This window comes from Macrobrachium nipponense, chromosome 21, assembly GCF_015104395.2.
Source record: "Macrobrachium nipponense isolate FS-2020 chromosome 21, ASM1510439v2, whole genome shotgun sequence".
Taxonomy (NCBI): Eukaryota; Metazoa; Arthropoda; class Malacostraca; order Decapoda; family Palaemonidae; genus Macrobrachium; species Macrobrachium nipponense.
Genome location: NC_087212.1, coordinates 9,380,299 through 9,402,437, shown reverse-complemented (window position 1 = coordinate 9,402,437; position 22,139 = coordinate 9,380,299). Strand labels below are relative to the sequence as shown.

General features: G+C 37.6%; 3 protein-coding genes across 4 annotated transcripts in view; 2 read left to right on the top strand and 1 right to left on the bottom strand.

The window, feature by feature from the left end:
- The window catches only part of LOC135197763 (carboxylic ester hydrolase-like), a 22,284-nt gene extending 14,297 nt beyond the window's left edge, over positions 1-7,987 (top strand). For both annotated transcript variants that reach the window (XM_064224847.1, XM_064224846.1), the window contains exons 9-11: positions 6,567-6,696; positions 6,940-7,054; positions 7,213-7,987. In XM_064224847.1, coding sequence (XP_064080917.1) covers positions 6,567-6,696; positions 6,940-7,054; positions 7,213-7,335 — 368 coding nt within the window. In that variant the 3' untranslated portion in view covers positions 7,336-7,987. The remainder of the gene's footprint in view (positions 1-6,566; positions 6,697-6,939; positions 7,055-7,212) is intronic.
- A 5,919-nt stretch (positions 7,988-13,906) lies between these two features.
- LOC135197762 (myosin-G heavy chain-like) lies at positions 13,907-17,599 on the top strand. Its single transcript, XM_064224845.1, has 3 exons — positions 13,907-14,311; positions 14,941-15,396; positions 15,907-17,599. Exons 1-3 carry the CDS (start codon positions 13,918-13,920, stop codon positions 16,896-16,898), a joined length of 1,842 nt encoding a protein of 613 aa, XP_064080915.1. The 5' UTR covers positions 13,907-13,917; the 3' UTR covers positions 16,899-17,599.
- A 1,423-nt stretch (positions 17,600-19,022) lies between these two features.
- Positions 19,023-21,888, bottom strand: LOC135197564 (putative uncharacterized protein DDB_G0286333). Its single transcript, XM_064224617.1, has 2 exons — positions 21,058-21,888; positions 19,023-19,764 (listed from the first exon to the last, which is right to left on the bottom strand). Exons 1-2 carry the CDS (start codon positions 21,604-21,606, stop codon positions 19,150-19,152), a joined length of 1,164 nt encoding a protein of 387 aa, XP_064080687.1. The 5' UTR covers positions 21,607-21,888; the 3' UTR covers positions 19,023-19,149.
- Positions 21,889-22,139: the final 251 nt, after the last annotated feature.

Here is a 22,139-nt window from a genome sequence, read left to right as displayed (position 1 = left end):
GTGTGGAAGAGTAGGACACTTCAGTCAAGAGTGTTACCGGAATCAACAACTGTCAAAGCCAGTTGGTCAAGTTGTGAAAGGTGACCAGATGAAACAAACTACGAAGAGCAGTGTGGGAAAGAATCAAACTCCAGAGAAGAATGAAACTAAACAAGCTGAATGTTTAGCAACCAGTGGAAATGTAACCTCAAGCAGTGAGTGGCTTAGCAGTGTGGAGGCTTTTAAGCCATATATCTATGAGGGTATGCTGTCAACTCAAGGAGGAAGTGTGCAGGTACCAGTCAAGATATTACGTGATACAGGGAGTAACCATAGTGTGGTAGTACGTGGTTCTCACCCTCAGTTGGAGAAGAGTCTCACAGGAGATTCAGTTATTTCGAAGGGTATAGGAGGAGAGGAAGTAACTCCTATATGTCGCTTACACCTGTCATGTGAATTGGTGACAGGGAATGTTGATTTTGCTGTAAAGGACTCACTGGCTGTGGAAGGTGTACATGTTCTGTTTGGGAATGAAGTTGGTGGTGTGCCATTTATTCCTTGTCCTGTAGTGACAGACAAACCATTGAAGATTAGTCCTACAGTAGAGTTGGAGAAGAATAACCCCCACCTGTTTCCTAGTTGTGTAACTACCAGAGGTATGAAGAGGACTACGACTGCAAGTGAAGAAACTGAGGATTTACCCACCCAAGAAGGATCAAGTGGAGGATCTTTGTGCTTAGAAGACTTGTTCCAGAGAAGTGATGTTTCCCATAGTGCTGACCAAGAAGAGATTTCCCATGAAGAAGATGACGACGACGAAGAAGAAGAACCTGATGTTCCTGAAGAGACTCCTAGTAGTCAAAGTGTTCCTGAAGACAGTAGTGAAACCACAGTAGCTGAGTTAGCAGATATTGAGAATTCAACCCTTGAAGTTGGTCAAGTGACAAGAGAGGAGCTAATGGACTTGCAGAAGAAGGATGCATCTTTAGCTGATTTGTTCTTCAGAGTTGTTGATCAAGAAGAGATGCAACAAACTCCTTCCCGTTATTATCTGAAGGAAGGTTTGCTGATGAGGAATTATAGACCTACAGATATACCAGGAGATGCTGTATGGGGCGAATATCATCAAATTTTGATTCCATATCAATTGAGGAAGCAAGAAGTTGCAGTAGCTCATGAGTCTGGACATATGGGAATCAGGAAGACTGGTAGAGAAGATCATGAAATATTTTTTCTGGCCTGGACTTCACAAAGATGTTAGCAGATTCTGTCGTGAGTGTCATACCTCCCAGATAGCTGGAAAACCGAATGAAACCATCAAGAAAGCCCCCTACAACCTATAGAAATTAGAGGAGAACCCTTCAGCAAAGTGATTATAGACATGGTTGGACCGCTGCCGATGACAAAGAAAATAAATGAGTATTTGTTAACATTAATGTGTCCTGTGACAAGATATCCAGAGGCAATCCCTGTTAGAAACATATCTGCCAAGATAGTTGCTGAAAAACTTGTGGAGTTTTTCTCAAAATTTGGTATACTAGAAATAGTACAAAGTGACAGAGGAACAAACTTTACTTCAAAGTTATTCCACGATGTGATGAATTTGTTAGGAGTGAAACAACAGTTATCCACCGCTTATCATCCAGACTCAAGGTGCCTTGGAAAGGTTCCACCAGACATTGAAAAGTATGCTGACAAAGTATTGTTCTGAGTCAGGAAGAGAATGGGATGTTGGTTTATCATTAATGTTGTTTAAAGTTAGGAGTGCTTATCAAGAAAGTATGGGTTGTTCACCTAATGAAATTATTTTTGGAATAGAAGTGAGAGGACCATTGAAGATTCTCGCAGAAAATTGGGGAGAAAATCCAGAGGAAATCCAAGGAGAGCATGTGAAGAACTTAAGGAGGAGATTGAAAGAGATTAGAAAATTCTCTTTAAAAAATTTGAAAGTGAGTCAAAAGAAAATGAAAAGGAGATATGATGCTAAGGCTAACCTAAGAAGTTTTAGTGTTGGTCAACAAGTGTTAGTGTTCTTACCTGTTAAGAGATTTCCCCTCACTAATAAATTTCAAGGGCCTTACAAGATAATTGAGAAGTTAAGTGATAGAACTTATATGATGGAAACACCAGAACGAAGAAGACGACAAAGGAAGATACATGTGAACCTCTTGAAACCTTATTTCTCAGAAACTAAAACTGAAACTGTGTTAATAACACAAACAACTTTATCTACAGAAGACGATGATGGCTACGAATTGGGAGCTGAAAGCAAGATGAATAATTCTTCAATTTTGGAAAATTTGGAGGATAAGTTGAAACATCTGAGTGTTGAACAAGGTGAAGACTTAAGTGAAGTGATTAGAAGTTTCCCAGAAATTTTTGCAGATGTGCCTAGGCGTACTGATCTGACCTAGCATGAGATCAAGATTAAAGAAGATGGAAAACCATTCAAGCAAAGAGCCTATCGCTTATCACCATATCATCGAGATGTTTTGAAGAAGGAAGGTGAGTATTTGCTGCAACATGGATTAGCAGAAGCCAGTTCAAGTCATTTCAGTTCTCCATGTGTGTTAGTGAAGAAACCAGATGGTTCATTTAGAATGTGTACTAATTATAGGAAACTGAATTCCATCAGTGTGGCTGACAATTACCCTTTGCCTCTTATAGATCAGTTACTTGATAATATTGGGCAAGCCAAGTTTGTTTCCAAGATAGACTTGTTGAAAGGATATTATCAAATTCCCTTAGATGAGAATGCTAAGTTGCTGTCAGCTTTTATTACTCCTTTTGGACTGTATCAGTATACTGTTCTGCCGTTTGGTCTGATGAATGCACCTGCAACATTCCAACGAGTGAAGGATCGACTGCTAGGATTGATAGGAGGAGGAGGTGTATACCTGGATGACATAGTGATTTGCTCTACAACATGGGAAAGTTTTCAAGAAGTTACAAGAAGCAGGATTAACAGTCAACCTATAGAAGAGTGGGTTTGGAAAGGCAACTGTGCAGTATCTTGGGTTTGAAGTTGGGAAAGGTCTTCTTGCTCCAGTAAATGCTAATGTAGAAGGTATCCGTAAGGCTACCCCACCTACTACCAGGAAACTGCTACAGAGATTTTTAGGCATGGCTGGATTCTATCGTCGTTTCTGCCCAAATTTCTCAGTCGTAGTAGCTCCCTTGACAGACTTAACTAGTCCCAAAGCTAAGTTTGTTTGGACCCCAGAGTGTCATGAATCCTTCGAGAAGGTAAAAGCCATTTTAACTTCAAGACCAGTACTTCAAGCTCCAGACTTCGACAAGAAATTTGTGATACAAGTTGATGCTTCTGACTGTGGCATTGGAGCTGTTCTACCTCAAGAAGATGAAAATAATATCCACCATCCTGTGTGCTTCATGTCTTCAAAATTGAAAAAACATCAGAAAATATACTCAACAAGCGAGAAGGAAACTTTAGCCTTAATCACCGCATTGAAAAAGTTTGAAGTGTATGTGATCAGACCTAGGAATGAAGAAATTTTAGTGTTGTCTGATCACAATCCACTATCATTTATCCAGAGAATGAAAAACCATAATGAAAGACTGGCCAGGTGGTCTTTCTGCTTGCAACAGTATAACTTAAGAGTGCAGCACATTAGTGGCAAAAACAATATAGTTGCTGATTATTTATCCTGTTGCGAATCATTGGATTCAACACCGTGATAAACAATCTTCTCGGCGGGGGGGGGGGGGGGGGGTTATAATATATGTTGCTACTTTCAAAACGCATATATACCCTCTTTGACTGTATAAAATGTTATATATAGAGTTTTGCAACATTTTTCAGATTCCTTAGCTAGTTAGAGTTAGGATGTCTTAAAATGTGTGTTCATATTTTGCATAACATAATGTAAAAGAGTATATAATGTAGAATGCAAAGAAAGAGAGAGATTAGCTTTGTCCGTTCCAAGATGGAACTGTTTTCATTACTTTTCATCACCTCTAGATAAGAGGAACTCGAGTTCTCCGTTTGCTTCCCTAATCTGTCAACACATTTGATTAGAGACCTCGAGGTCTCCCTTGTGTTTTGGGATTCCTGTCATCACATCTTATAGGGACTTTTGTTTCGATCGAATACGTGTCTTTGTTGAGCTGACTTGTTTCATACGTGTATGTCTTTGCCGAAACCACATGCAGATTTCACAATTTTTATGTAAAGTTACGTCACTATCTAGAAGCTTCTAGAAGGATTTTATCGTCTTCGCATGCTCAAAACGTTTTGTGCCATCTCCACTGTCCAGTTTCTGAGATAAATAGCTTTCATTATAGACTTGGGATTCCTGGCATTCAGATCTCTCTTTCTCTCTCTCTCTCTCTCCATCGCACGGCACTTTTGACTTCAAAGTAACGTGACGATTTAATATTTACTGAATGGTCACTCATAACTTGTAGATCTCAGATTTGATATTTCTTAGAGTTATTTAGTATTATTTAGTGTTTTTGTGGAATCTGAACAAACATTATACTAGTGTGTAACAGCACCTATTTTTGGGAAATTGTGAAACAAGCAGCAACAAAGAAAGAAAATTGGTAAAGGTAAAGTGTGTTATATTTTTATTAGTTGCAACTAATAACTAATGGTTACAATGGTTTGAGTGAAACAATTTCATTTTTTACACATTGCAAATTTGTGTGTTCTGTGTTTGTTTCATTTGAAGTGCATTTATCCATTTTCTTGTTGAAGTGTTTATTTTTGGTGCATTTATCCATTTTCTTACTGAAGTTGGTTTTTATTTTATATTCTGCGTGATTAGTGCTTTTTACAATTTAGGTATTTTCCACATTTTTCTGTTTTCATTTGCATTCACAATTTAATTAACTTAGTTATTTTTATTACTTAATTATTGCACATTTAATTGAATTTAACACTTGTGAATTAATTTGCATTTACCTAGAATTCTTTTCAAGTTTCATTGTTGTTTATTATTTATGAATTAATTTCCAAATTTCAATTATTGCCTAACACTTTTGAATTTTGATTCACTTATTTTTCTTGAATTTTGTGATAAATTAATTTTGATTTAATTTTACGTAATTGATTCAAGAGTTAATTAAACTTTGCTTTGTTTTCCAGTAACAGTAATTTTCCCTGATATTGTGAATTTCACTTATAAATTTTGAGTTTAATAATAAACTTTTTTATTTAAAATTTTTATAAGTGTTTTCATTTAAACCAGTATAATTGCATATAATTATGATTAGTTTAGGTAGAAACATAGATTGGTAATTGATCTGTTTTCCTTCAGTTTACTTGAAGCGACTTAGAGCCAGGGAAGTACTTTAACTTCTGAAATCAGGGAAATACTTAGACTTTTAAAGTTGTTGATGGATTGATGCCCTTTGATTAATTTAATTACTTACAAGATTACCTCACACCTGTTTTGATGAACTTAGTCTGATTTTCTGCAATACTGGTAAGTTGTTTAAGGGATCACTGTTGCCTTTAGAGTATTCAGTCGTTTAGTACCTGTAATGAGGGTTCAGGTGTCTGGCTGTTGTGAGGTAACAATTAATGAATGGTAAGTGTAGTAACCAGATACTTGGCACTTCGTCACAATATATATATATATATATATATATTATGTATATATATATATAATATATATATATATATCATATATTATATATATATATATATATATATATATATATATATATATATATATATGTACACACACATGTATGTATAACTGAATCACGAAAGTTTGGAATGTGATTATATATATATATATATATATATATATATATATATATATATATATATATATATATATATAATATAATATAATATATAATAGAGAGAGAGAGAGATAGAGAGAGAGAGAGAGAGAGAGAGAGAGAGAGAGAGAATTCATACTAAACTTCTCATTGAATATTCAGTAGCACACAGTTTACTTACTTAGAAGCCATATCAACAGTACTTCTACTTCTCCTAACCAATACTGCACCATTTACCTCAGTCTTAAAATTATTATCATTCATTCTGGCTAATAAGACCCTTTCTCTATAATGCTCTTACTACACTCCAACCCAGCACTTCATGTCTTCCCTCTTGTCCATACGCTTCTGACTTGTTGAGCATCTTATCTTTTTCCCATTCTCTCAACATGACCAAACCACCCGGTTGGTTTCTCGTCCATCTTTATACATAAAGCAGACATGTTTATTACATTTCCATACCGCAAGGCCCCTTACCTCTTCAATCAAAGTTTTTTGTAATAAATTACATACACTCAATCTTTCACCAGCCAGACACTTCTCTCTACGTTCACCGTTTATTCAGTTGCCACAGGTTTTTCAGTGTTGACGAACCAGTATTCACTAGATGGATTAAGGTTTATTCAGTGGATATTTGACTATATAAAGTGTATACATATTCATAAGATGTGTTAGGATCATGTAAAGTCCAGCCATCCTTTGAAGGGGGACGTATATACCCTGTCTTCGTCAAAAGATGGCTATCTAGTTTATTATTTCATGTCTGCCCCTCCATTTTGTTTTGGGGATGCCTAATTCAACATCCGTTTTCTTTTAATCATACTATATATCAGGGATAACTTACGGAGACGAACTCCAGTACCTGTTCGACAGCGTGAGTGGAAGGATGCCTTTGGAACGACCTGCTGACCTCATGCTTCGTCACATCATGGTCAAACTTTGGACGAACTTTGCTGCCACTGGGTAGGGTAGTAGTAACTGTAATTGGTATTTTTTGCTTCTAAAGTAGTGATATTAATGTCAGGTTTTTAAAACGTTGAAATTTCACATTTAAATAACTGGAGAATTTGTCTCGTACTCATTATTTCATGGCTGTATGTGCCCAACTAACCTGATACAACAAACGGGAATTATCTCATAAAAGTCAATATTAAACGACGTTACCTGATTGGTCCAGGTTAAATGAATAATAGAAGACATTTGCAGAAATCCCACTCCAGACCAGTCGCTCGGTTTCCGCTGGAGCCCAGCAACGAAGGACAGCCTGAGACATCTGATCCTGAAGCCAGATGCGTCCATGGGCGATGACGAGAGGGTCAAGGTTTGTATTGTCTCTCATTTTTGAAGTGAAAATGCTACTGAGAAAGCTAAAGTTAAGTAGAAATGGGATAGTTCTTCTGACCTGTCATATTGAGAACTGTAGTTCTGTATATAGTATACAGGGAAATAGGAATGGTGACTGCATAGTTGTTATTCCAGATCCGAGCCTTCTGGGACGAGCTTCCCACCGTCCAGAATAAAATCCTGTTTCCCGAAAAATTTCACCCCGGTTCCTCGCCACAACCTGTGGAGCCCTTTGGATCCTGTTTGGAAGGGAGGTAAAACTGCAGCTGGAGCTCAAAATGCGCTCTTGCACGATAAAATAATAATCTTTTACTCATAATGAATCTAAAGTAGCTTATAAAATTTCAACTTGGAAATAGTACTTTTCTTTTTATTCTAATTGTCTCAAAACTTTCTTGTAGAATAGTTCTTGGGAAGGCTTTCTTGGATATTAGCGTCTTAAATATGTTGCAGAATTTCATGGCAATGAAATTTTGTATGATAAAGCAGTCTTTGTCTCTTAATACCATCGAAAATATCTTGTAGAACTGCACCTGGGAAGACTGTCGTGCAGTAGTATATAGCTACTATTATCTCAAAGTTATTTTCTAGAATTACATACTTACAGAAAGAAATAAATTCTTAAAGACACATGGAAAGATATAGTCTTGGATTAGTAATACCTCCAATAAATTAACTTCTAGACTTACCTTTGATGTATACAAGTTCTTAATCTTTAGTATTCATAGTAGTTCAACAGTAGCTTTATATGGTTTGTATGCTTGGTACATGCCGATGGACGATTCCGTTGTTTAAAGTTTACAGATATCTGTCCTTGCAAGTGCTTGACTTTTCATTTCCTCCATAGAATAGTAGTGGTGCTTAGGAACAAGCCATGTGATTACTTTTAAATATATTTCAGTATCTGAGAGTCTTTTATTTTTATGCAGCATCGACAATAAGCGAACAACTGTGCCAGAGATTAATACCAAGACCAGGGACAAGATATGTTATACAACTCAAATGTTTGTCCAGAAATTCAATATGCAAGTCATCGGCTAAAGATCAAACAGAGGAACAGTATTGAAAACATGGTAAAAAGAACTAAAATATTACCTCAAGACAGATGGGTCTTCAGAAATACTGAAAGGTTTCCTCCATATTCTAGTTTTTTTGGTGCAATTGAAGAGGTAGACCGGAAAGTGGCAGAAGGTGATTGTATGTCCAAATCCTTGTACCTGGCCATCTTGTAATGTCACCATTGCCACCATTAAACCAGATGTCTTTGACTCACAACTTATAGTTTAATTATTTTGGCTTCAGGAATCTGTATAGTCTGCTCTGTACATCTTTAAAAGACATTTTGTTCTGATGCTGTTGGCAAATTCTGTACTTTCCTTAAAAGGGAAAAACATTTTCATAGAGAGGCAGTCCCCAGTTATTGGTGATCCAGTTTTACAGCGCTTGTCTAGCGACGACAATAACTGGATTTTCGACGCCAACGTCTGCTTATCGGTGCCGGTCCCCGGTTATCGGCGCTGTTATAGCCGAATTCGGTTATTGTCATGCCGTCGGGAACGAATCCCCCTCTAATAACTGGAGGACTGCCTGTATCAGTGACTGGATTTTGCACTGAATAATTTGAATAACATATGAAAGGGAAATCATGCAATGTGCAATGTGTAATTTCTGTAGCACAGAGGCTCTTACCCGTGGGCATCCTCACACTGCCAGTATGAAAATCAAGTTAGACAAATGGATTTCCCACTTAAAAGTAACTAGTACAAAATCCTTATGGTTCCCTTTCCTATTTTCTTCTTATAGCCAATTCATTATAAAGCAAAAACAATGGAGCTTACAGAGACTGTAGCCTATGCAAATGAAGGGGAGAATGAAATCCAACCATTATCAATTTGGTTCTAATTGGCTTTTATTTTGGCAGAAACTTTCCAAAGAAGAAACATCGTAAATTACAGTTAATGTTAAATATCTAGAATAAACCTTTGCTGAAAATTAAAGAAAAAAAATCCCAGATTTTTTATCTGAACCCTATTACAATCACACGTTTTACTCAAATGTTCAAATGACATTAAACCTTAAGAATACGTCTATGATAACTCACAAACTTTCCCTAAATAATGCTTCCATGTAATTTCTTAAATTGCCATCAGTAACATTAGTGAATACATCCAACAGCTCTCTCGTCGATGACTGAAAAGAGATATTTTCTTCGGCTTCTTTTGCACGAGAATTGTGCCTCTTTGGGCGAGAAAATCTATGGCCAAATACCAGGTCCAAGAGCATGACGTCATCAGTAAAGTCGAGCAAATCGCCGTCGTGTAAACTTCTACGCCCCATGTTATCGTTGTTGTTGTTATTAATTGTTGTTGTTGTTATTGTTATTATTGTTGTTGTTGTTGTTGTTTATGTTGTTGATGATGTTGATGGACGTTGACAAAGTGCCGATGAGGAAGACCAAAAATGGGAATATGATGAAGGATCCACCACACCCATCACGAGGCACTCTTTTGGGAGACTTTTCATTCGCTTTTTCAAAAGTATTGGCATTATTATTCGCCCATTCTTTAATTACCTCCATTAAAGGAGATAAGGCCTTGGACTCCGAAGTCCTTTTCGATCCCGTTTGGAATGGATCCTTATTTTGGTCGTCTCTAAAGAGGGGTTTCGAGTCTGTCATCTGTAAAACCATTTCACTAGCCTTATATGACCCTAGAGCACCTTCCATTATAATCCTGGCCTTGTCTTCAAACAGTCTTATGTTTTCTAGCTGGTCTTTGCAACTCCTGGAAGTAGTACTGGGAATAGGAGTGGTTTTGGTGTCCTTTATCTTCTGAGGATCATAATCTAGACGTCCAGCAGGTCCCATAGGATTATCTGGTTGCTGGTGGTCGTCCTTCGTATTCTGTGTCGTGACCTGACGCAAAATTGCACCGTCACTGGAAATGATAAGTTGCTCTGTCTCATTACCTCCCACTGAGATTGAATCATCTCCGACCAAACCGTTAGCCTCGGTACTGGCTATAGTAGAGCCGCCGTACGGAGGTGTTATCTGAAGGAAATCACCAGATGTCTTCACACTGCTACCGATCGAAAAGGCGCAAAGTAACTGTAGAAATATGAGTGTCAGGATCGAAGTGATTTTCTTGAGCAGCCACGCTTCCATGGCTGTGCCCGGAGGAACAGTACTACTGCCGCAGTGTCTGGAAGTGAAGGGATGGATGTATTGTTAATCTAATGACACGAATTAAGAATGAAAGTGAAACTTTGTTATCGCTGTGCAGCGTTAACAGTTTGACAGTTCTTCAGAATTGCTCTTATTTTCTGTAAAACATTTTTTTTAACTTGAAAATGCAGAAAATTTAGGTGTTCATATTTCAGTTCTGAAACCAACCCCTTCTCTCTCTCTCTCTCTCTCTCTCTCTCTCTCTCTCTCTTCTCTCTCTCTCTCTCAATGGAAATTAATGGAAAAACATGTTGCCTGTATCATCTCTAGTGACAATGAACTGTCATTACCCAGTTACCCACGCAGAAGAAAAATACGTACTTTACATTAGCAATTTTAAAACTACTATGCTGATATAAATAGATGAACAGTAACAAAAATCTGCATAAAATAGCGTCTCTCCCCCCCCCACAATAGGGAGGTCGAAGGCCATAAGTAGTAAATAATCATAAGAAATAACATCTGGCCTTTTGAAATAAACGGTAGAAAAGTCGACGGAGTTTGAGCTGTCTTGCAATCTGTACAGAAAGCCACGGTCATAGTGACCGAATAGTAGAGAGAGATGTTGCATGTTGAAATATCAGTTACTTCTAAAAACACTGCAGAATTATTTGGCATTAAATATTGTAGAATTAGGTCTACCTTGTCTGTGGCATATCTTGCTCTGTACAAATTTGGGATTTTTCTCTTGTTTTTTTAAAGATGTCTTGGTTCTTCTACATACTTTTTTCTCTCGTGTTATTATTGTTCCTTCCTTTGGCTCGATGGCTTCTGTTTACTTCTGGTATATTATATATATATATATATATAGGATATATATATATATATATATATCTATATATATATATATATATATATATCTATATATCTAATATATATCTATATATATAAAGGTTTTTTGCCACGAAGGAAAAAAATGAAAAAGCGAGATAGCCAAGTACTTTCGGTCCTGTTCGGACCCTTTACTGAGGCAAACTGTTTGCCTCAGTAAAGGGTCCGAACAGGACCGAAAGTACTTGGCTATCTCGCTTTTTCATATTTTTCCTTCGTGGCAAAAAACCTTTATTTATACATAGCATCACGCTTTATATACTTCGTGATCAAGTTATATATATATATATATATATATATATATATATATATATATATATATATTATATGTCAATCAAGTGTCAGGTGGTAATTTTGTTATATTCATCAGAAACAGGTATTCCAAATGGCGGGGTTGTATACATATGGTCCCCCCCTCGTACGCATACACCCTTTTATATATATGCACGTATATACACATACACGCGTATATAAAAACATCCACAAATTTTCCCATTCTTTACATGCACATATAACCCAAGTTTTCACCTTAATCAATCCTGGAATGTGAACTGCGACTAGGAATGGGAACTGCACAGTGGTGTCGTTATGATAGGGTGGCCAGGTGCCCCTCCCCCTTCCCCCGCACGCACACACACCGATGGAATGACAGCTACGCCACTACAACTGCACCCAACAACACATTTATAATACAAACTAAAATTTATGTTGCCTACCTGGGCAGCCGTGAATAGCAGAGTATAACGACCGAGTGGTGCGTCGCTCGTCTGTACGAATGACTTGGTAACACTGCACTTGGTTAACGCTTCCCGAGTTTCAAAACCATCTCTGCTACTTTGGTGTCAACGAATCTTCGTTCCGACACCTCCAGTACACTGCTGTTCGGCGTGATGTATGCTGTACCGTTTAAAAGTACGCTCTTTTCTTTGGCCGTCGCCAGAAGTATACCTATCTTAATACATGTAGTATACAGTATGCGTTAGCATATTGTTTCGTTTTCTGCGCCATGCATTTCACATGTTTTCACATTTTATTCATAGGTTTTTTTTCTCCTAAAAGCTAACGTAGCAGCACGATACCATAATTATTAGTTAATGACAACACTTTGTACCAGATAATGAAAGGTTGCTTTTAACACTTGCCATTTCAGTTATTGTTAATTGTGTTATTTTTTTTTTTTTTTCAAAAAACCGAGGAAAACTTCAGACTAGCCTTAATCGCACGATTGAAACTGCCTTCAAGTTTATTCATTTATTGATCTTTTTACCATTCTTTCTTATTTCTCTTCTTTATATCCCTTTGATATAAATTTTCGAAAGTCATCGTGTATTTCACCGGGTTCCTGGAAGAGACGCTCTGTTCTTTTGTTACCTGGTAACCTCTCGAAAGACCGCCGATCGTAAACTGCTAAGCCCCATTACTGCTCATAATTATGCCTCCTTATTGCTCTCGTAACGGGACAGCAGGTGACAGTCGCCGCACCTCATCGTAACCGTTACGTCCGTAAGCTCGTCATTAAGGAGGTCACTTGCACGCAACACTTTTGGAGTGAATATGGCCCAAATAAACACCGTACTGAGCACGGATGGACAGAAGTTCACAAAGAACCAAGTTGAACCAACATGGCTCCCGAGTCCACTTCGTAACTCGCTGGTCGTCACGACTTACGTGCCGAATAACAGAATATTCGCGCCGGAGAGGTATCATTCCCTTCCTCAACGAATTCTTGACTATGCCCTTAGTATGACTGGCTTTTGTTTGTTTGGCCACACATGACTCATAGAGTTACTGAAAGTTTTTCGTGAAATATTTATGTAGGGTTTTGTTATAGGTTATGTAGCTGAGGCTTAGATCTTGAGATTTTTTTTTTTTTTTAAGATTCTGGTGACAATTTCAACCAAATAAACACCAGGATGATAACATTTAAGATTTCTTGATGAACAAGGTAAACATATCCAGTGAATTATGGCGTCCCTTAATGGGGTTCTGTAAGTATGCCCTCTCTCGGGTCCTTTGTAGATGTCTGGTCCCTGAGGAATGTAGATGACATGAATCTTACAAAGGAAATTGACTTAGGAGATCATAACAGTTGACATTACTTTGATCCCTAACGCTACAAGAAGAAAGCAGATTTTAAAAAGAGAACTGAAGACTCTCCTATTCTGCAGGAGCTATGATACTGACGAGAAAACACTAAAAGGTAATTTATTGTAAAATAAAAGAAGCACCTTATTTTGAAAACGTACAAGGGCCTGTCAGAGAGGGGACCATCCCTGTGGAGGGCTGTACATGAAACCAAGCAAAGTGAAACTAATTATAATATTCTAGTAGAACTTCAAATGATTGCCCACTTCTTCCTCAGTTCAAGCAGAGCTTCAGGCCTAGTACGGCTGGGTCAGGTGACTTCGTCGGCAGGTAGATCATCTGAGCCACTGTCCCTAGGTCTAGGACGTAGCCTCCGCTGGAAGAAGAGCTAAAAAAAAGAGGGAAAAAAATTAATGCTTCGCCATATTCTGTAATGAAAACCTCAGTCTCTAAAATCACAAAAATAACCAGAACGAAGCCAAGTAATAGACATCAGAAGACTTCGAAACATGCCGTATGTGTAGGCCACGGTGGTCTAGGCCTACCTTGTCTAATATTGACATAGCGGGTCCTCCAAGTAAATAATGTGCGCGTTTCTGTTTAATTTGATCTCCGTTTCGTGTAGATGATGCTCCAATTTCATTCAGTCGGTGTTCAGCTCATCGACCCATCGCACGATTCTCTCGTCAGATAAGTCACAAATGATTCCCGCGAGAGGGAGTTTTAAAAAATGGTTCATTCTCACCACGTCGACAGTGCTACGTTTAGCGAGCGCTCTTCCTCCACCCGCCAGTTCGCCCCATGACCTAGGCCTAGTAGACTATACTAGGAGTTTCGTCGACAATATCACCGACAACTCAGATTACGACGACGACTACAGCGACTATTACTACGACGAAATCTACTCGAGCGTTTACACTGACTTCTACAACTTCAGCGACACGGCGACTTTCAGATGCCAGGGTTTCGAACCGGATGTCGCTCTGGCGAGGTCGCTGAAGAGGGAATTATTGAAAGCGACTCCTCGGCTGTATAAAAGGACTCTGAACGCTTTAGGTATCACGTACGAAGATGGTGATTCCTCTTCGATTGATGGTGAGTAGACGATGATAGTGATGCATGTCAGGAAAGGGAATTTAAAATTCTCATGGTGTCTATCAAAGTGAAAAGGTTTATACTTTTGTTTATTAAATTAATAATTTGACGTTTTCAGAAGAATCAGTAAGGTATTAGACGTAACTTGCGTTTATATTCATACGAATGGTAATTGTAATACTATTTCCCTGACTACAAGGGGAAACAGTGTTACATTTGGCCAATTATATTTATACTTGAGAAATTGGCACATTATTTTGATGGTAATTATGTAACCCTTTCGCCTTTCATATATTCATCTTGTTTCCACTAGGGATATGATAGATGTATGACCTGCAAAAAAAAAAAAAAAAAAAAAAAGTTATGGAAACTGATATATTTCCCCATGATCAGTATCTATTTACAGTACTTAAATTAGAATAAGTAAACGTAATCAATGTTTTTTTTTATTTATAACTTCATGTTCTATTTTCGTTTAATTGCTTTTATGATGTTTCACTAATGTCGAGACTTTTAGAGTAATACAACCTTGCTTAACTTATATTACAATTGCATATTTTATTTTCATTGCCATTTAATCTTTTAATTGTCTTATACTCGAGGTAACTGGTTATTGTTTTTCTCTTTAGCAGGCCACCTCTTAAGAAATATTAACAGAAGGACAAAGGAAATAGACAAGCGAGTTGATGCTAACCAAGGACAGCTCCACCATCTGCATTATCGTCCCCACCACGTCCAGGAAGTATCGTACGCAAGGCAAGGTTATCAAAACAGAACGAAATGGTCTTCTTCTTCGCTAGTATCTCAGAGTCAGTGGGCTGGTCTAGTAGGTCTACGTAGTGATGCCTTTAATACCTCGTGGATTTCAGGTTCCGATGTTTCACAAGTTCCTGGGGAGACTTTAAACCATCATATCAACCGCAGAGACCACGGTTACGGTGAAGGATATCATCCAATGCCTTACCCAGAAGTGAAGTGCAAGCATTCCAACACTGGTATTTATTCCTTCCTAGCCTTCTGCATCCTCTCGCTGGACATAACGGCTGACATCATGAAGAGTATCAATATATCCATTGATATTGGAGGTAATTCGAGGGTTTATTTTTAGTGTGTTTTATTCGTATGACGTAGTGTAGGTTGGTGTAAGTGCACTCCTTATTTTACATTCCATATAGTGCTCTTCATGTGCACTGAAGGAAAATTTTGACATGTAATATAGTGTCTTCTCAGTTGTGGGCTACTTCATCTGATTAACTACTGCCACTGACTAATTAAGAGGTGTTGTTTCTCCATCCATACGGGCCAAATGAAGCCTTTGTAGAATAAAGCTCTACAACTACGTATATAACATAAATAAGTCTGCAGTTTGAGTTTAGCCCTTTTAATGTCTGCCGAACACAGCAGAATATGGCGTAGCATTTGCACGTTGCTTTCTTTACCTTTAGGAGACTATTGCAATTCACCTATAATAGTATACGATTTTATATAGGCATCACTAGCTCTTTACATCAATAGTATTCCATTGAAGTTATTCACCACAATTGTTGACAGTCAGTCGTGTCTATTAAGTTTCTCAGATTTCTTTTCCTTTCCAGGAGGATGCGGGTGTGGCTGCAACTGTGGCAATGGCACTTGTTGTGGTAACAACAACAACAATAATAATAACAATAATAACAGCAACAATAACAATAATATCAATATGAATGGTAGATCATTCTCATCAGAAGGCGAAGCTTCTGGACGGAAGCTCTTTGGTGGCTGCAGGTGTTGCTGCTGCTGTTGTTGTAATAACAACAATAATAATAACAACAACAACAACAATAACAATAATAATAACAACAATAACAACAACAATAATGTTAGATCATCCGCTACAGTGATCAGAAGAAAAGGGAGTAATGATATTAACAGAATTTCTGCTCCTAGTACGAATGCTATAAACAGCGGGTACTACGGATATGAACCCCTGAGATATGGCTATTATTATGGGAGGTCCCTTGTTGATGGTTTTATGGAGAAAATGGCGGATTATTTCAGCCCAGAAAGTAATACAGAATCTTATGTGCCTTATTATCTAAACCCCACTGACGAAGTCGAGGAAAGTGATGGTGACGAAGGTGAAGAAGAGTTGACTGAAAATGACAGTGAAGATTTGGCAGATAGTGATAGGGAGTTTTTACCAGTCAGTGAAGGTCGGTTTAGAAATGGCAGCGACTACCTTCGAAGTGTAGGAGAAAATCACCAAATATCAGGCAGAAGTATTGAAGTTGACGAAATTGCAAAATTGCAAGGAATGCTTCTCTCTGATGAATATAAATCACAACAAACGTTTGCATCTGATGAACGACAAACATATGAGACTGGCGAAACTCTTGCGATTGATGAAAATATGTCAACTGAAGAAGTATACTCAGCAGAAGACCTTAATAACTCATCTTCAGGAGACACCAGGACCTTTGGACCAATTGTCTCTGCTTACTTGACCCTTCTGGAGTCAAAACTCGAAGAAATTGAGGAAGGACTGGACGAAGCCCTTTTGCAGACTTGGTTTTTAAAGATGGTTGACCTTTTGAGATATCATGTATAGCTAAATGTTAGGAGTTCATTGACTTGGTAGTTGAGTCGAAAGTAGAGTAGTTATTTTAGCATTTTACCGAGAGATGGATCCTGTGTATCAACTGAACGGATATATTTAATATGGAATGCTGATGATGAAACCAAGTGTACAGTATAGGTAAATGTGATTTGAAGTAGAGTTGTTTATTTCGTTCTTGCATTTGGAGTTAGTATGTATGTATCTGAAGGGACCGGATAAGCTAGCCCCTGTAGTGTTCAGGTAAACCAGATGTCATTCGTAGTTACTTCTGTTGTTAGGAATAATCAGTACTGTAATAAAAGTAGTATTTATAGTGTCACACTGTTTTGCAGTCAGACTTATTGCTGTTATTAACAGCATCAACATTTCTCAATAAGTTTTGATATAAGGTGAAATTAAGGCAAGAGTCTTTATGTTAATTGGTTAGTTAAGTTTAACACATTGTGCAGAAAACCTACGTGGCTTTAGCCAAAGAATTTTAGACTTTAGACTACTCTATGTAAATGTTTCATCACTCACACATCCTCATTATCCTTCTATAACCTTAAATACTCCCAATGTGTTGTTTCAAGTCATTGCTTGCTTACACTGTAATATTCCACCATTCCAGATTGATTTCTTGGAATTGATTCTCTGTTCCATGAATATCATTCATAGAACTGTCTTATGTAGCAATACTTTTCTGGTAGTGTCCGCCTTCTTTCCCCCCCCCCCCCAACCCCTTTCCTCTTCATTTCATCAAAACATGAGCAGATGACTACAACACACCCAGTTCCTCATGTGAAGTTTTTTACTTTGTCCTCCCTCATCCTTCCAACTCATTATTTCCAAATATATTTAAATATAGAGAGTAAGTTTGACCATCCTTAATCTAATTTTTTCATACAGATTCAAGATCCACATTTGTCGTAACAGTATAATCCAGTGCATCTGTATGTCTCATTTAGTTCTGTGTAATCCTCAAAATATTTTTGTTGTTAAATTTGAGAATGAACCTTCGAAACTTCTCACAAAACCAAGGAAAATGTAATCTGCATCCAGTACAAATACAAAGTTGTGGAGTTTTCTTGCTTTCTACACATGGTATGTATAGAAATTATTAATATAAGTCTTAACTTCAAATAAGCTGCTTTATAAATATAGTTACTGTTGAGAAAATTGGGGACACTGTGAAAGACAATGAATTTTAAAGCTTTTTTTTCCTCCTCTCATTTTTTTTTAACGTGGCAATCGACCCTAAGGTTCGGATCTTGACAGAACATAAAAAAAATAATTTTGATGATACGTACTTATGTATTGCAGTCTTAAGTGTCCTTAAATCTTGAGGAATATAGTGTACTTATCCCAGTCTAAAGTAGCAATGAGCTGTGGTTTAAAATCGTCTGAGACTTTGGGAATCTCGCTTTCTTATAAATAGCCTAGCAAAATCTTATTAACTTAAACTTCCAAGGTATCTCGTAACTAAAAATAATTCTGTGTAACTTTATACCTTAACTAAACTGTACTTGACATGTATCATTAACTTCTGACAATTTATGGGCAAAATGTACAATGCACAATATTCCTTTTCCGCGAAGACACTGCCCAGTGAACTTAGGTTATTTGAATAACTGGTTTGCATAATGCAATTTGCTGGTGAACCACTTATGGAGAACATAACGTACACAAATCAGTTACTTTTTACTTAGCTACGATACAGAATCAGGGGCGTCAGTTTTCAAAATTCTTGCTGTTGCTTAGAAATTTTTGGGTTTGACCTTCTCTTGAGAAAATTGGAAGTTCCTCAAAGAGATGGTCTTAATGGAGTAAGTGGGCGCAATGCCCCGGTCCATACGCACATTTCCAGTGGGGGCTACAGCTCAGACAGTTTTTATAGACCTTCTTGGCTAAGAGCAAGAATGCTATGCAAATTCCCAAAAGTTCGTATCGTACAGGATAAAGAATAATTATTTCTGATGACACATACGTTGAACACCAACTATCTTGAGGAACTTTTAATAGAATTGTGCAGACAGATTTTCATTAGTGACAAGAAGTTGCCATCACTGACCTTTGGAAGAGGAAAGCTACTTAAAGCATGTAATACTCCGGTCTTGAAGGATCTGGAAAGCATAAATATGAATAATCTTTATTTTTAATGCAAAGATGCAGACACCATCCACTAGAACAACAATGTATATGAAATAAGTTATTAGAACTCATGGAACTACATATAACCACCTTAATCCTCAAGTCTGGAATTCTAAACTAACGCTGAAATTTTCTCAAGAAGGACCTCGAACCAGGCTCTCAGATACCCTTGAGAATAACTCCTCCTCAAAGCACCACCCCCACGTTGCAAGACCCTCCGGTGAACCGCTGGAAAAACTTGGTGCAGACGCTCAGGTATTTTGATTCTGGCAGGTTCCTCGTCTTTGTACCCGTCAGCTGGAATCTGTGCCTCTCCTGTAAAGTAGTAATCCTCAGATTTGCCAAGGTTTTGTTTCCTGTCTAAACTCTCATCATGTTCCCCCACATTTGTATTCCCGTTTTCTGACGTTGACATAGCGCCGTTTTCTTTAGTCTGTCTGTCCCACACATCTAAGGCAATTCCTACTTCTGGATTGAGCGTCCCCGCCCACCTCCTCCTCCTCCCGTTGTTATTAGTATTGGTATTGGTATTAGTGTTGGTGTTAGTGTTGTTGTTGTTGTTGACATTGGTGTTATTATTGACGTTCGTGTTATTCGTAGTGACTGTCGTCCCGGTGATGTTGATGTCGATGTTGACGGTTGCCATGATGTCAGCTGTGATGTCTAGGCTCAGGATGGCGAAAGCCAAGAAGGAATAGAGCCCAGTGTTGGAAGTCTTGCAGACGACCTGGAAAGGAGAGGGAAGGTGATTGTATCAAGGAGGAGTTGGTTGTTGCAGAGCGTTGCATTTGCAATGCTTTGAGAAGAATATCACAATCAACAAAGATTATTTATTTTTGCACAATCAGGATGGGTATTCAAGATTAAATAACGTTCAAAAAGGATTCTGATTTCTGTATTGTAGATCCAAGTTGAAGTTTTTTTTTATGAATTATAAATTCTTAATGAATTTATTTATTACAGAGTATTTTTTCACTGATATGTAAAATACCTGAATGAGGGAACTTGTTCTAAAAAATATAGATAAAGTTAGGTCATTGTTAGATTTAGATTCATGTGTACATAACTAAAAAAAATGTTTTCAATTCCATTGGAAATACTGGGACTGAAATTAAGCTGCATAGTCGCCAAAACTGAATAAATATAAGATTGTGTGGCAGTAAATAATGGATTTCACCTGATGGTTAATTATTTAATATCATGATGATTGTTAAGTGCTAAATATAGTATTTATTCCATATTTCGTATATTTATAAACTTTATCAAAGGAAATATCTTTTTTCAGGTTCAAATTCCCAATGATAAACTATTTAAAAAAAATATGAACATTCTTTAAACTTTGTAGAATTCATTCATTATACGCATTTCTTCGGATGCTGCATATCTCTTGAAAAGAATCCCCAGTCAGAATTGTATATACATCTCTAACACTAGTTCATTAAATATTACAAAATAACATTCCTTCAAATTTATTTTATAGGCAAATATAAATGTGAATATTATGAACCATACAGAGAACATTTTAATCCAAATGTTTTGTGTTAATGTCAATAGTGTCCACCCTGTGTCACAAAACACGTAACAATAGGTTCAATGCCATGTTGAAAACATGGCTTTTAAGCCCATATTAAAAATCATGTAATCCAGATAAACTCTAGCCAACTTAGGTAACTTTTTCCACTAACGATATGCAAAGATAAACGTGTAAAATCTTGGTTTCTCAGTTAATTTGCTTACAAACTAATGAACCATCAAGATTCATCTACTTCAGTTGTCCGTCTTCGGAACAAGGCCTGAACTTTATCGTTTCTATGTTTTTTGTTCTTTTCTTGGCCAGTTCTCAGGTTTTATGAATTGTTGTATATTCTATTGTTTGTATACTAGGCCTACATGTCGTGTTATTAAAGAATAAATTTGGCTTTTGAGGTGTAGTCAAATGCATATTCGTAATTAGTGTATAAAGAAAATTAAATTTGTTGGATGACTTATTAACTATAAACAAATAACTTATAAGACTTACCTCGGGATATCCTGAATCGCGCGCAGTCCTACCAGATGAATGCTCGTGTATTCCATCCGAACGAGGAAACATGAGATTTGACGAAACATTCTCTTCACTTCTTTCCGTCATCTTCCTCGTATTCTCACTTCCACCGACCATGAATCCAACCGAAAAATTATAAGTACTAAAGTTTTTTACCTCTGATGCCATGCCAGGTCGCATGACGTCACTTGTAAACAAATAATCAGACGACTCTTTTCGGTACGATTTTGCCGGCAGCATACCTTTCGAATTGGCCTCTGCTTTTATGTCGTCCCCATGTTTCCACATCATTTCTGAAACTTCGGTCGAACCCAAGTGCAAATTCGGGCTCGATCTAGCGTTGTGGATGTTTAAAAGTTCGTAAGCTCCCTGTTCGAACCCTTCAATGAATTCGTACGGCCCGAACGTCAGCTGGCTGCACGGTCCTAGCATAGGGTGCGTTGGAGTGATGTACGTTAGCGAAGCATTATCAGCAACGTTTGCGTTCGAGCCGTTTGGCACGAGAAAGAAATTGGTAAGGGGCATATCGGGGGTCTTAAAAAATCACTTATTCTGTTTTTCATTATCCACTAAGTGTGATCATGAGTACGGCTGTCACTCGGAGCTTCTCAGAACTTACGCCTATAGTCGATGTATGTTGTAGTCAAGTTATTCATACTAGGCATATATCATCTGGGTGTTCTCCTCATGTCTTAATTATATTTTTTACGAGTATCAGTCTCAAAAACAACTCTGTTAATGACGTCATCTTGAAGCGTTCTGATGTGAGCTATCTCTCGTGTTGTCGATGCTGGCGACTCATACCACATACTGGCGGCAAATTTCTCTGGTTGCTGATTCGAGCGAAGTTTATGAGAAAAGTAACTGTATTTTATGGTCTCCCGACTCGCCACGCCTCTCTCTCTCTCTCTCTCTCTCTCTCTCTCTCTCTCTCTCTCTCTCTCTCTCAGTGGCTAGACCTTGAAATTTACATGACGTAAAAAATCTTGATTTAGCCATTCATGACCATCTTGTTTTAATGATGCAAAACTTAATTATTCTTTTATGGTATTGTTATC

Excerpts from the sequence above, each read along its gene's own strand:
- LOC135197564 (XM_064224617.1), bottom strand. The coding sequence starts at position 21,606 with ATGCCCCTTACCAATTTCTTTCTCGTGCCAAACGGCTCGAACGCAAAC. Across the intron at positions 19,765-21,057 it reads GCGATTCAGGATATCCCGAG|GTCGTCTGCAAGACTTCCAA; the intron begins GTAAGTCTTATA and ends TCTCCTTTCCAG.
- LOC135197762 (XM_064224845.1), top strand. The coding sequence starts at position 13,918 with ATGATTCCCGCGAGAGGGAGTTTTAAAAAATGGTTCATTCTCACCACG. Across the intron at positions 14,312-14,940 it reads TGATTCCTCTTCGATTGATG|CAGGCCACCTCTTAAGAAAT; the intron begins GTGAGTAGACGA and ends TTTTCTCTTTAG. Across the intron at positions 15,397-15,906 it reads TATATCCATTGATATTGGAG|GAGGATGCGGGTGTGGCTGC; the intron begins GTAATTCGAGGG and ends TTTCCTTTCCAG.